The 12,917-nt window shown below is 36.3% G+C and overlaps 1 protein-coding gene across 1 annotated transcript in view; it reads left to right on the forward strand.

Moving 5' to 3' along the window:
• The window catches only part of SMAD2 (SMAD family member 2), a 69,062-nt gene that overhangs the window by 20,663 nt on the left and 35,482 nt on the right, over positions 1-12,917 (forward strand). The window contains exon 2 of the mRNA XM_006919921.3: positions 4,568-4,856. Within this exon, the coding sequence (XP_006919983.1) occupies positions 4,621-4,856 (236 nt within the window). The 5' untranslated portion in view covers positions 4,568-4,620. The remainder of the gene's footprint in view (positions 1-4,567; positions 4,857-12,917) is intronic.

Here is a 12,917-nt window from a genome sequence, read left to right on the forward strand (position 1 = left end):
GAATATGATCTCTCTTCATTTCAGCCTTCTTTCATTTGTCTTAGTAATATTTTGCAATTCTTAGTGTAGAAGTCTTGAATATCTTGCTTTGGATTGGTCCATAGGTTTTTTGTTGTTGCAATTTTAACTGATATTTCTTTAGATTTCATTTTCCAATTCTTTGCTTGTACGTATATATACGCTTAATTTTTGTATGTTGACCTTCTACCTTGAAATCTTGCTCTAAATTCACTTATTAGTTTGGAAATTCCACGCGGTTTTCCATGAAGACAAGCAAGTAACGGAGAATGTACTTCTTTCTTTCCAGTCTTTATGCCTTTTATTTCTCTCTCTTTCCTTAGTGTGCTGGGCCATCTAGTGTGTTATTGAATAGAGGTGATGACAGTGGACATCCTTGTCTTATTCCAGATCATAAGAGAATGGGATGTAATGTTTCATCATTATGTTACTAGCTCTAGGTTTTTCATAGATGTCCTTTTTCAGATTGAGGAACTTGCTCTTTTCTATATCTAGTTTGCTTAAAGTTTTTAATCAAGGATATTACATTAACATTGTCAAATGCTTTTTGACATCAGTTAGGATAATCTTAGGGATTCTCTTAGGGATTCCTTTATACTGCAGATGAGGTGCTTGGTATTTTTAATGTTAAACCAGTTTCGCCCCTTGGACTAAATCCCACTTGATGATGATGTATTACCTTTTCTATATATGTTACTGGATGTGATTTGCTAATATTTCGATGAGGATTTTTGAATCTAGTAGTGGCAGACCTTTGTTTTGTATTAGGATCTTGGGCCCAAGCCAGTTTCTTCCTCCTGCTTCAATATCAGATAGCTTTTCCTTTACTCATCCTCAGCATCAGAGTACCTTTGTCTGGGACTGGTGGTGGCAATGTTTCCTGCCTTGCTGTAGCAGTAGACTGGTTATTATAACATGGAGAAGGGCTCGTTTTTGTATGGGAGGTGGGCAAGTAGGTTTGCCCCCTCCCCCAACAGCACTTTTGCTCTACTTTTCCTCTTGAGGAAGGGGATTTTTCCTTGGGCCCTGGATATTGGAGGCTTTCCTGTATTCTTCCTTCTGGTTGAAGGTTTTTGCTTCAGATGAGATGCCACTGAGGGAGAGGCGCTCGCTTCCTTCTCTTGCCTCATGCCAGTCTTTTTCAAGAGAACTCAGTTAAGGCCCTTGGAAAAGCACTTGCGAATAGGTGCAGATTAGATTCCCTTTCTGTCTGCATCTTCCAGAGATTCTTAACTGTCATCCTAGCCGACACTATTTACTTTTATCTTTAATATTTAGTAGGTTGACTATGATTATGTTTCCATTGCATCTGTGTGTTGATATTGGCCATCATTTTTGGAAAGCTGTTGGCCATTATCTCTTTATGTTTTGCTGCCCTGTTCTCTCTTTTATTTTCTTCTGGAACTCCAGTTAAACTCCATTAAACTCAATTGACATTGGGTTTTGGATGTTTGGGGGGGTTTTCCCACACTTTTTCTCTTTATATTTCTATTTGGGTACTTTAATTTGGCTTTCTTAAAATTCACTGCTCATTTCTCTCATTAAGAAATCTTTAATTTCTGATACTGTATTTTTCATTTCTAACATTTCCTTGTGATTGATTTTCTTTTATAGTTTCAGTGTTTATGATGAAATTCTCCATTTCTATGCATGCTGTCTGTCTCTTCTGTCAGATCCTCTAGTGTTCTTATCAGTTATTTTAAAGTTGGTATCTGGCAGTTCCAACATCTGGGCCCTCTCTGATTTGATTATGTTAATGATTTCATCTTTTGACTGTGATTTGCTACTCCCTCTGTCTTGTAAGTTTTGATTGAATACTGAATAAAAACAGTACAGATCGATGTAAGTATTATTTATCTCCAGAAAGTGGGCATTTCTTGTTAGTCTGATTGATAGATAGTGGGGCTAAGTCAATAAGATGAATAATTGAGCTAGTTCTGGGCTTTTTTGCAAAATTTCAGTTTGATTTAGTTCAGCTGTTTTGAGAGCAGAGTTGGGACTTGACTTTCTGCAAGATTTGTTGTCTGGTTGTAATTTCAGCTATCTCTTTGTGCTTTATATCAGAGCCATCAGCTTTTCTGAGCTCTGGATGATTTCTCTGCTGTACAGCCCAGCTGTCAGTTCCTTGGTCATTCCGGAGTTCTTTTGTGCCTATTGTGATACCTCTCTACCAGTAATATCTTCGGGTTTTCTTTCTGCAAATCTTCCCTCCTCCAGCCTTGGTAGTTTTAATATCCAGAGTATCTGGGTAGTTTTTCTCTCAGCTCTCCTGTCCCACCTCAGCCCTTGGCAGCAGCTCTTCTGTCCCACCTCAGCCCTTGGCAGCTGAATGTCTGGAGTTTTTTGGAGTGATTTCCCTCATTTCTTCCCCACCCCCATCAGAAGACAGTCTCGTTGCATTTTAGGGAGACCACACGCTTCTTAGGGTATCTCTTGGCTTTCCAGCCCCGTCCTCCATCCAGCCTTTGGCATATTTTGGCAAGCACTTGTGAAGACCCGTGGGAACGAGTGGTTGGGGTAGTGCAGGTTTGCTCTGTGAAATCTAGAATTCTAGTATGTCTTGCTGTTAAGATTTGTTAAAGTTTAGCCTGGTTTCTTTTAACCCTTATCTGTGGTGGAATTATTCCTCCTTAGCCACTCCACCAGTGGTCAGGAAAGAGACCATCAGTGAGCCTCCTTTCTGTCCAGGCTCAGCACTCTCTGGAAGTTAGTTCCACGTAGGTTATTTTGTATCCTTAACTGTGATTTTTGCGGCTTATCTGGCTTGTTTTTATTAGGGCGAAAGTGGTGGTGGTCTGTTGAGACTTTGTACATCCTAATTAGAAGGGAAACTTCTCATGGAATGCTTTTTAGTATATTGTCTGGTAAATACCTAATAAAATTTCATTCTAGTTGATTTTCTATAGTATTTTTCAAAGCTAGGTTTCTGAATATTTTTTATCTCAAATCTTAACTCTCCAGTTCTGTCCTCAAGTGGTAAATGATCTTGTCTCATTTTGAGATTAAAGTCGTCACCATTAAAATTAAATTGAGGGGCTTTTGGAGAGTGCGGGAAGAATTTGTGGTAGGTGGATAAAAAACGGCAAATGGAAAACTAAGATAATTAACTCTGGGGAAAAGAAAGTTGTACAAAAAGGGAAACATGATTATGTAGTAGTTTATTACTAATCACATCAAGTACAAAACTACAAGTGGGAGATAATTGTCTTTGAGGTTAGAGGAATGTGAATGGTGGTGGTGTAAATCCTCATTTTCCATAGAAAAATCAATAGATAATACCTAAACTTGATATTTCAAAGGATACCATTATAAGCCGATTACTGTAGTCCCCCTTATGTCCACGGGGAATACGTTCCAAGACCCCCAGTAATGTCTGAGACTACAGGTAGTACTGAACTCTATATATACTGTGTTTTTTCCTACATATACATGCCTATGATAAAGTTTAATTTATAAATTAGACACAGCAAGAGATTAACAACAATAATTAGTAACAAAATAGAATTATAACAACATACTATAATAAAAGTTATGTGAATGTTGTGTGTCTGTCTCTCTTTCTGATAACCAATGTAATAACCAAAATGGCTAAGTGACTAACGGGCAGGGAGTGTATGCAGCATGGAGATGCTGGACAGGGAGGGGTGGTTCATGTCCTGGGTGGGACAAGGCAGGACAGTGACAAATTTCATCACGCCACTCAGAAGAGTGTGCAATTTAAAACTTATGAATTGTTTATTTCTGGAATCTTCCATCTAATAATATTGGACCGCGGTTGACCGTGGGCAACCGAAACCATGGAAAGTAAAACCGAGGATAAGGGGCGGGAAGGGGGACTACCGTACTGATTTATAAATAGCAAGATTAAATAAAAGTTAAAAGAATTGAACTTGGTGTGAGAAGAGCAACTATATTTGTCTGTACTCACTATGCACATTATTACTTAAATAAAAATGAAAATACATTTTTAAAAAGAGGCTTAATTAAAAGTCTTCTCAGGGGGTGGTGAAAGTGAACCAGACCTTTTCTTCATGGACTTTATTTCTTTATTCTTGTTTACTTCACAGTTGATTTTCTTTTTCCCCTTCATATAACTTCAGATTTTACTTTATGAACTAAGTCAGTTATGAAAGTTTAAAACTTTAGAGATGGTGGGCTTGTAAATTTTTTAAAAAATATTTTTATTAAGTGTTTTGAGAATAGATCGAGGTTCTAAAATGAGAAAAGTTTTTTTAGTGAAAATATTTTAATTGTCGATACTGTTAAAGTAGTGTTGATAATGATAAACTGGTCCAGTGATGATAAAAATTTTACTTGCAAAATTATTATGTTTTCCTACTTATTGTCTTTTTGTAAAAGAGTTTGTTTCTATGTTTCATTTAAATTAGTAAAGACATTTTCATGGGTGAAGTAGAGAACTTAAAAGTCTGTTGTAAAAGTAGTAATTTGAATTTCTGTCTCATTTTATAATTTGCTTTCCATACCATGTTGAAATTGCTACCTGATTTTTAAGTTAGCCTCTAAATTATCTTTTCTGTATCTTTTCTAGGTTAGATAAAGGAGGATATTTTCTTAGTGTGGATTGCTGCCTTTGGTAAGAGCATGTCGTCCATCTTGCCATTCACTCCACCAGTTGTGAAGAGACTGCTGGGATGGAAGAAATCAGCCGGTGGATCTGGAGGAGCAGGCGGAGGAGAACAGAATGGACAGGAAGAAAAGTGGTGTGAGAAGGCAGTTAAAAGTTTGGTGAAGAAGCTAAAGAAAACAGGACGATTAGATGAGCTTGAGAAAGCCATCACCACTCAAAATTGTAATACTAAGTGTGTCACCATACCAAGGTAAGTGCTGTTAGATCAGAAAAATTGGTGGTCATACTGTTGAAAATTGCTTAAAGGAATCTAAAGGAAAGTTTTGAGATTTCGTTACTTTCAAGTCAGTCACCTGTAACTAGTGATTATTAAAATATGACAGCTTTTTTTAGCTTGATGTATTAATTTTGTTTTCCTAGTTTAAACTTGTTTATTTTACAAATCATATTCTTAGACAGTGAGGTTTAATCAAGCAAAAAAAAAATACTTAGATTGTATTGTTTTAGCTTCATTATTTTATCTTGTCTTCATTGATCTCTGTTGCTTAAGTATGTTATCCTAATTTCTGTGACTGAATGACATTTAAATAAAGAGTCAATGCTTTTTCTGTCACTAGTGCAGTAGTAATTTTCTCCCCCGCCTTAGTCAAATCTTCAGTCAGTAGGGAGTTCAAAGAGGCTGCTAACTTTGTGATGAATTATATATTTTTTTTATTTGAGTTGCAAGCATTACTTCCAAGAAAAGAACACTATGTGAGGCAGCTTCTCAGATGTTGTTATAGTTAGTCAGACCTTTCTTGAAGACCTATCTCTGTATTGGAAGGATCTATTACTTAAGAGGTTGAAGTTTTATTATTGTAATTTAATCATTTATAAATAAGTACCACTGTCAGAAATACTGCTTTTTAATAATAATAATAATAATAATAATAATAATAATAAACCAAGTGGTTAAATGTTTCATTACTTTTTGCGTGCATTACAGGGGTTTTTTTTTTTAGGAGTGTAAGCACATAGCATTTTTTAAAAGAATTGTTTGCAGTGTCATACACATGGGCTTGCATATAGCACATGAAACCTTTCTACTTGATGTATTTCCAATGAGCTTTGGGAACTATACTCTGAATGTTTGTTGATAATAGATCCAATAACACCAGCCTATCTACTTGCAAATACTAACAGTAGAATGTTTTCTGCTTTGTTTGGTAGATTAATTATTCATTTCTTTTACGTTACTTGTTTCATGTATATCTTAAACGTTGCTTTTCTTCTTGGTTTATTTATTTTTTTTAACAAACGCTAATAAGTGCCTCCCGTGTGCAAGGCACTGTTTCTAGACACATGGAGATACAGTGATGAACAAAACACAAAAGTTCCTGCCCTCTTGAGGGATAGATGTACCTGATAAACAAGTGGACAAATTAATATAATTTGAGATGATAATGAGTACAAAGAAGACAATGACTGCGGGATAAAAAAGCTGCTTTGGATCAGATTGTGATGCTTAAGCTAAGCGGTGAAAAGTATCGTCTAGGCACAGGAAAGAACCAGTGTAAAGACGTTGAGTTTGGAGATACTGTAATGGAGGATTTAAAAGCCCAGTAGAGATGGGCATTTTAGGTCATTGTGGGAGTTTGAATTTTAGTCTAAATATAATAGAATACAAATAAAGATTTTAAAAATGGATTTCTAAAATTTAAATCACTTTTAAAGGATTCTTTTACATTTTATAGAGATCACTGGCTACTAGAGGAGACAAATGGTGGGGGCATGTGGTGTATGTGTAATGTCTGTGTGGGAAGTAATAATAGTCAAAGTAGCAGCAGTAGTAGAATGGATGGTGGGTCTGGAAGCAGAGAAATCAGGAGACTATTACAATAATCTAAATGAGAGATGCTGCAGGCTGAACTGTGGTGGCTGTGCTAACATGTTTAGAGGATGGACTGGGCCTGTGGAAGTAGAACTGATAGGACTTGCTGATGAATCAGCCAAGAATAAATCAAACTATTTGTTAATTTTTCATGGTGTAGTACCAGCATTTCAGTTCAGTTAACAAACACCTACTACATATGTGTTAGGCTCTTCCTCATTGGAGTTAAAATACACGCAGCACCTTGAGTTGTTTACTTTCTAGTAAGAGAGATAAACTTTAAAAAATAAAAAGGATAATTTTATAAGGCACAGTAGGTATTATGAAAGATGTTTACTTAGGGAACTATGTCCAAAGGCGGGAAACTGCCTACTTTGTGGCCTGTGAAAAATTTCCTTCTGGAGAAAGATGAGTGCCTGGATTGAACCTTGTTGGATGTAAAGGAGGAATTTAGGAGAAGCCCATTTCATCCAGAGGGGCACTGTGGTATTTAGAGTGTGGCGTTAGGAGAGGACCGGTGTAGTGTTCTAAGTGAGCTTGTGTCCTGGCCATGTGAAATGAGAGGTGAGACTTGGGAGGAGTGAGTCTGTGCAAGTAGTAAGGAACCATGGCATGCTGTCCTGGGAAGTTCATACTGCACCTGAGTATGATTGGGTGAGGGTGGAGTCACTGAAGAGTCTTAGGTAAAGAAGACTCATAAAACAAATTAATTTTAAGTACAGCATCTGGCTGCAGCGAGGAAAATGGTTGCGAGATGGAGGGAATGGAGGCAGTTAGTCTGTTATCCCCCTCATCAGAGGGATCCAAGAAGACACAGGGCCGTGTTTTTGTTCAGCTTCACCTAAGGCTCAAATTGCTATTGCAGTGTGGATATTGACAGAACAGACCCTGAGAGGAAAGCTATGCCACCATATCCTTTAGGGAGACAGACACGGTAGGTAGCAACTACTGATTAAAACTTGTAGACATGGGTATCTAAACTATGGAGGTCAGTTTAGTCAGATTTTTCCCCCTTGTTTTCCGTTCTTCTTATAGCCTATTAGAGACTTTTTGATATTCTACCACTTTTTCACCATTAAAAAAATATTTTTCACGCTTTCACCTGACTAATGAAAGTGAAGTAGTTGTCCATTATCTTGTTTTTCACTATCCAAAGTTCCCTGAAGCTTGGAATCTTGCTAATTTTATGTTTCTTTATGTTGTAAGAAATGTGGATTTGTTAATATTGGCTGTTGTCTATCAAAAAATTTAAGCTTCTTACACTACAGTTTGGTGCCATGTATTTTATTATTTGCTTTGTTTTAAGTAGAACAGTTACATTGTATCAAATTAGTAGTCATTTCTTAACTACTAAATGTCCTTAAAGATTCAGTCAACTCTTAATTATTTAGACCGTAAAGGGTGGGGAATGAGGTGGAAAAGGTCTGTTAAGGATAAATCCAAACCATAGTTTAAACAAAATTGTTTCAAATGTGATATAAAATAGATTCAATGTAAGCTCATTTACTTAGAATTGCAAGTTGTTAATAAAATACCTTAAGGTTTTACAAGCCTAAAAGCACATAAGTTCAATTGATGAAGAACATGAAACATAAATTTCTTAATTTAAAAATAAGGCAAATGTTTTCCAACAAAGGATCTGTTTCATTGACTCTAACTCCCCTGGAGCCTGTACCTCCTAATGTTAGAGTGGAAGTAAACTTAGGGCGGAAACAGTCCTGGCTCTTTATCCCTCTAACCTGCCTTCGCATAATTACTCCACTTTTCTAGCTTTGTTTCTGAAAGGATAGAAGCCGTTGTTACACTTATAGGTCACTGCTTCCTTCCCACTGTTGGATGTGGTGACATAAAGTGATTCATGGGTAGAACTCCTATTAAGCTGCAATGAACTGAATAAAGTTTCACGAAGCTTTTCCATCTCAAACATTTTCGAGACTGAGGAATGGAAGACTACTCAGTTGTAAAATCAGAATGGCAGTTGATATTTAGGCAGTGAATCAGAAGAAAAATGGCTTTCAATGCATATTTTCTATAGTAAAGCAAAAATTGAAACTGTGGTGGGGATGGAGACTCTAAAAGCAAAGGCTTGTGGTATCTAAAACGGCAATTTCATGTTCAGGAATGTAGAATTTATTTTCATAAACATAAATTATAAGGGCTTTCCTAAGGTGGTACTTTGACCTTGTAATCACATTTTTGATCTTACATCCTAAGGAACAATCAGGAATATGGTTAAGACTTCTGATGTTCATTTCAGTAGTGTCTATCACGGCAAAGATTTAGAAAAAAAACCAATCTAACCCACGGTTTCCTTAACTCCAATAAAGGAAACTTACCTAACTCATTTTATACCAGAATTGAGCATGAATAGGAAAAGAAAAGTTTGTACTAGTCTTACGAGAATAGATACAAAAAATATAAATGTCAGAAACTAATTATTCAAAACAAAACCACAAAATTATGACTAGGTAAGGTTGATTGAAGGAATGAAAGTTTCAACTACAGAAAATCTATTAATATGAGATACTTCATATTTAAGAACTCTGATATCTCTATAGATCTAGAAAGAGCTTTCTATAAAATTCTGTATTCCTGTTAAATTAGAAACAGGAATTTTCTTAATTTGATAAAACATACTTCTAAAAATGTTAATCATCAAACTTCAGAGAGAAATACAGCAAATTGTTATATAGTGGTTATTTATAGATGACCTAAAAATAAAAATGTCCTATAATTTTTTCTAATATTTAATATAAAAGAAGGCAGCACAGTTAAATGTTTAAATGGGACTTTTGGGCAGTACTTAGACTAGTCTTGTCTTTACCTTTTGTTCCCTCTGAAGTCAATTTTTCTGTTAAAGAACAATTGTATATTTACTTCCTTAACATTCTTTTAAAATATATCTGTTTTTGGTTTCGAAAAGTGCATTCCTTAGAAACATTAATATATGTACATGATTCAGAAATGAACCACAGGTTAATACAGTGAAAAAGTGTCTCCCTGCCATCCCTGTTGTGACCTGTCTCATCACCCAGTTTTCAGAGGTAATTGTATTACTAGCGTCTTATGTATCATTTCAGGATAATGTGTTTCTTTTTAATACCTTCATTGACATTTGAATTTTGTTTGCTATCTTCTAAATTTTTAAACATCAGAGCAATTGAAGTAAACTTCATGTAGATTGTCAACTTTTATTTCTAATTTCATATTCCTACCCTTTTACTTCTCTAGATAACCTAGAGAGAACTAAAGAGAAGTCTTTTTAAATCCAAACTATGATATCCTTCAATTCTTCTTAAACAAGTGCTTTTTCATTATTTCAGAAGAGAGTAAAAATAACTCAGTTATACATTGATATAGATATGTCTGTGTGTATTTTTATGTATATCACAATATGCAAGGAGTACAATGATGGAGGGAACTCTGAATTTAAAGACTAATGACCTATTTTTTAGTCAGCTTTTTAAACTGATGAGTATGGATCCTGGGGCATGTGAATATTCTTTTTACTATTTCCTCATCTGTGAAAGGGGGTGGTACTATCCAAGTACTTTGGCAGTATATTTTTGGGTCCTTTGAAATAATGTGAGGTTTGTAAGCTATACAGCACTGTAGCTATCGATATGATTTATTTGAAATATTCACAGATATTCCATGTCTTCATTTTCCTTCAGTTTTTCTAAGAACTCACATTAAGTCATCGGCATTACATTGTATTGTCTATCCTTGCTTAGAAAAAGTTCTGCCAGGCAACATTGCATTATTCAACATTTATAATTTAATTAATTCACATGTGTAACATTTCTTCATAAAATCAATTAGAACAATGAAACTTTATATATGCAAATTAGAACTTTGAGTTATGGGTAATAGCTTTTATCTGTCTTAGCATCCAGTTTGTCATTTTCCGTATGTTCTGTGTATAAGTTGTAAAAGCACTTCTGATGCAGTCTGGGGTCCTGTGACACTTTACTAGACCCCTTAACCTTTACCTGGAGCCTACATTACAGTTAAATTTTTTGAGGGAGTTCCTGTTCTAAGTCCCTGGTATTCAAAGCCCTTTCATGTATATGATCTGTCCTTACATAGGACATTTTTATTCTTGTTCCATTAATGTAACATATTGGCTTTAAAGAATACATTTATCAACCTTGCTAAAATAATAGGCATTTAAAAAAGTACAACCATCTTTTGTTTCCCCAGCATCCTTGGTCTGTTTCTAGTTTTATCAGGAACCATTCCAGCTTGCTCAGACCATTCCTGTGTGACTAACCACATTCTGAGAAGATCATAATTAATCGGGGACAACATTTAACTATACTGTTTACTCTTTCTCCTTCCTGTCTTATAATAGAGTGTTTCCAGGGCTATATCGTCCCCACTGGTGATATAGGTAAGCGTACCACCATTAAAGAGACCTGACATCGACAGTACCACACATGGGCTGTGGAGATGGAAAATAATAATAAAACACAGTTTAGCATATCCTGAAGTCTTGCTTTAAATCTTGTATTTGGGCTAAAATGACTAGATACCACATGTCCCGTATGCTCTGTTCTTTTCATTTTTTCCCCCCTTTTTCGGTTTGGTTATTTTCTATTGACCTAATCTTGAGTTTAGCAATCCTGTTTCGTGCCGTGTCCAGTCTCCTGTTGAAAACACCTGAAAAGTTCCTAATTTCAAATATTATATATTTCAGTTTTAGTTACGTCCCTTTGTTATAGATTTCAACTCTCTATTAAAATTCTCCATCTTGAATTTTCTTTAATATATTTGTATTAGTTATTTTAAAGCCCCTGTCTGCTTCTGTAATTGTTCATGCTTGTGATTATCACTCACATGTATCTCATAGATTGCATATAAGAGAATTACAGCTTCTGCAAATGATGCTTTTTCCAAAGTGTATTTGTGTATTTGGCCTTTTCTATGTCAGGTAGAGAGGCTGATCACCTTAATCCAATCAGGGACTGAGCTGGCTGGCTTAGGGCTTTGGTGCCATTTTAATTTGATTTAGTCTACCACTGGCTCATCCCTTTTCTGCCAATAGGGCTCTCCTGGGATTTTGATGGAAAGCCTCCATCGCCTACTCTCTCCAATATCGCCCTTTCCATAGTTTGAGTTTGGCTCTTGAGACTCCTGTTGCTTGCAGCTTTAAAATCTGGCAGACACCTTAGAGTGGGGAGACTCTTCTGGTTGTCCAAAGTTCTACTGTTATTTTCTTCAGTAGAGTTACTCTTCCCAGACCAAGCCTGATCCTCAGCCTGAACCTGTAATCTTCAAATGACCCCAGAGAAGGAAATGGCAGGCAGTTGTCAATTCATGTAGAAAGGTTTTTCTCAGGTTTTAGTTCATAAGGATCTCATTACTTTAATAACTCTCTATTGTCTTTGAACAAGTTTTTTGTTGTCGATCCCCCTACCCCCCAACCCTCCCCACCCCCTAGTTGTTGCAGCAGGACCTGCCGTGACCTGCTTATATCTTACCTGGAAGGAAAACTGTGAAATAATAATGTTAAATGGGAAATCTCCTGGTATTTATTCAGAGACCCCCAAGTCTGAGAACAATAGATTGCAAGTAACCGACATTCAAAATTGAGGTGTTTGCTATACCATTCATGTAGGACTTGCAGAAAAGATTTCCTGAGACAAGTATTGCTACACTTAACTCATTACTCACCTCTAGGTGATATAAATAAAAGATAAAGTTTGCAGGGGAGTTCCATATGAGAATTAAGTAGTATATACTTTGGCTTTTCCCCTTTCTTTCATCCATATTGCTAGGCTTCTGGGGAACTTCTAAGTTTGACATGCATGTGCTAAAGTTTGGGAGATAAATAAACGGGTACCTGACTTCTATTAGCTGGAGATTCTCCTGCATCAGAATGAAGAAAGGGCACAGTGGGAATGGCCTGCACCTTTAGAGTTCGATGTTCAAAAATGCAAGGATTTTTCTATGGGCCAGGTAGACTTTATGGTAGTTGAAGTTGACTTGTCTTGAAAAGATCAAGAGGTCTACCTTGGAAAGTCAAAGTGACCCAGGCAGACTAGCTAGAGAAGTTCCTGCAGCAGGAACTAACTGCAGGTAAGAGTTTGGGCTTCTGGCTTTCACAGGACCCCACCACTCCATAACTATCACTTCAGATTTCAGTCAAGTCAGCTCTGTAAGACTGTTCCCTTGTCCTCTAAAACGCCTCTTCCTTCTGTCTGATAACTGACAGGAGTCTTAAATAAGAGCTGGAGAGTCCTTGCGGGGAGGTGGTGTTAATAAAATTAAATGAGAATAAAATTTTGATTTGCATCAGGGCAAATTTTTAATTTCCTAAGAGTGGGTGTGACTTAGAACAGCCATGGGATTTCTTTGAGATTTTTATACAGAAAGGAGGAAAGTAGTTTGAGGGTAATGATATAGGAGAGGGGTGCTCACTCAAACCAGCTTGTTGAA

This window comes from Pteropus alecto, unplaced genomic scaffold (assembly GCF_000325575.1).
Source record: "Pteropus alecto unplaced genomic scaffold, ASM32557v1 scaffold146, whole genome shotgun sequence".
In the NCBI taxonomy this organism is placed as follows: domain Eukaryota; kingdom Metazoa; phylum Chordata; class Mammalia; order Chiroptera; family Pteropodidae; genus Pteropus; species Pteropus alecto.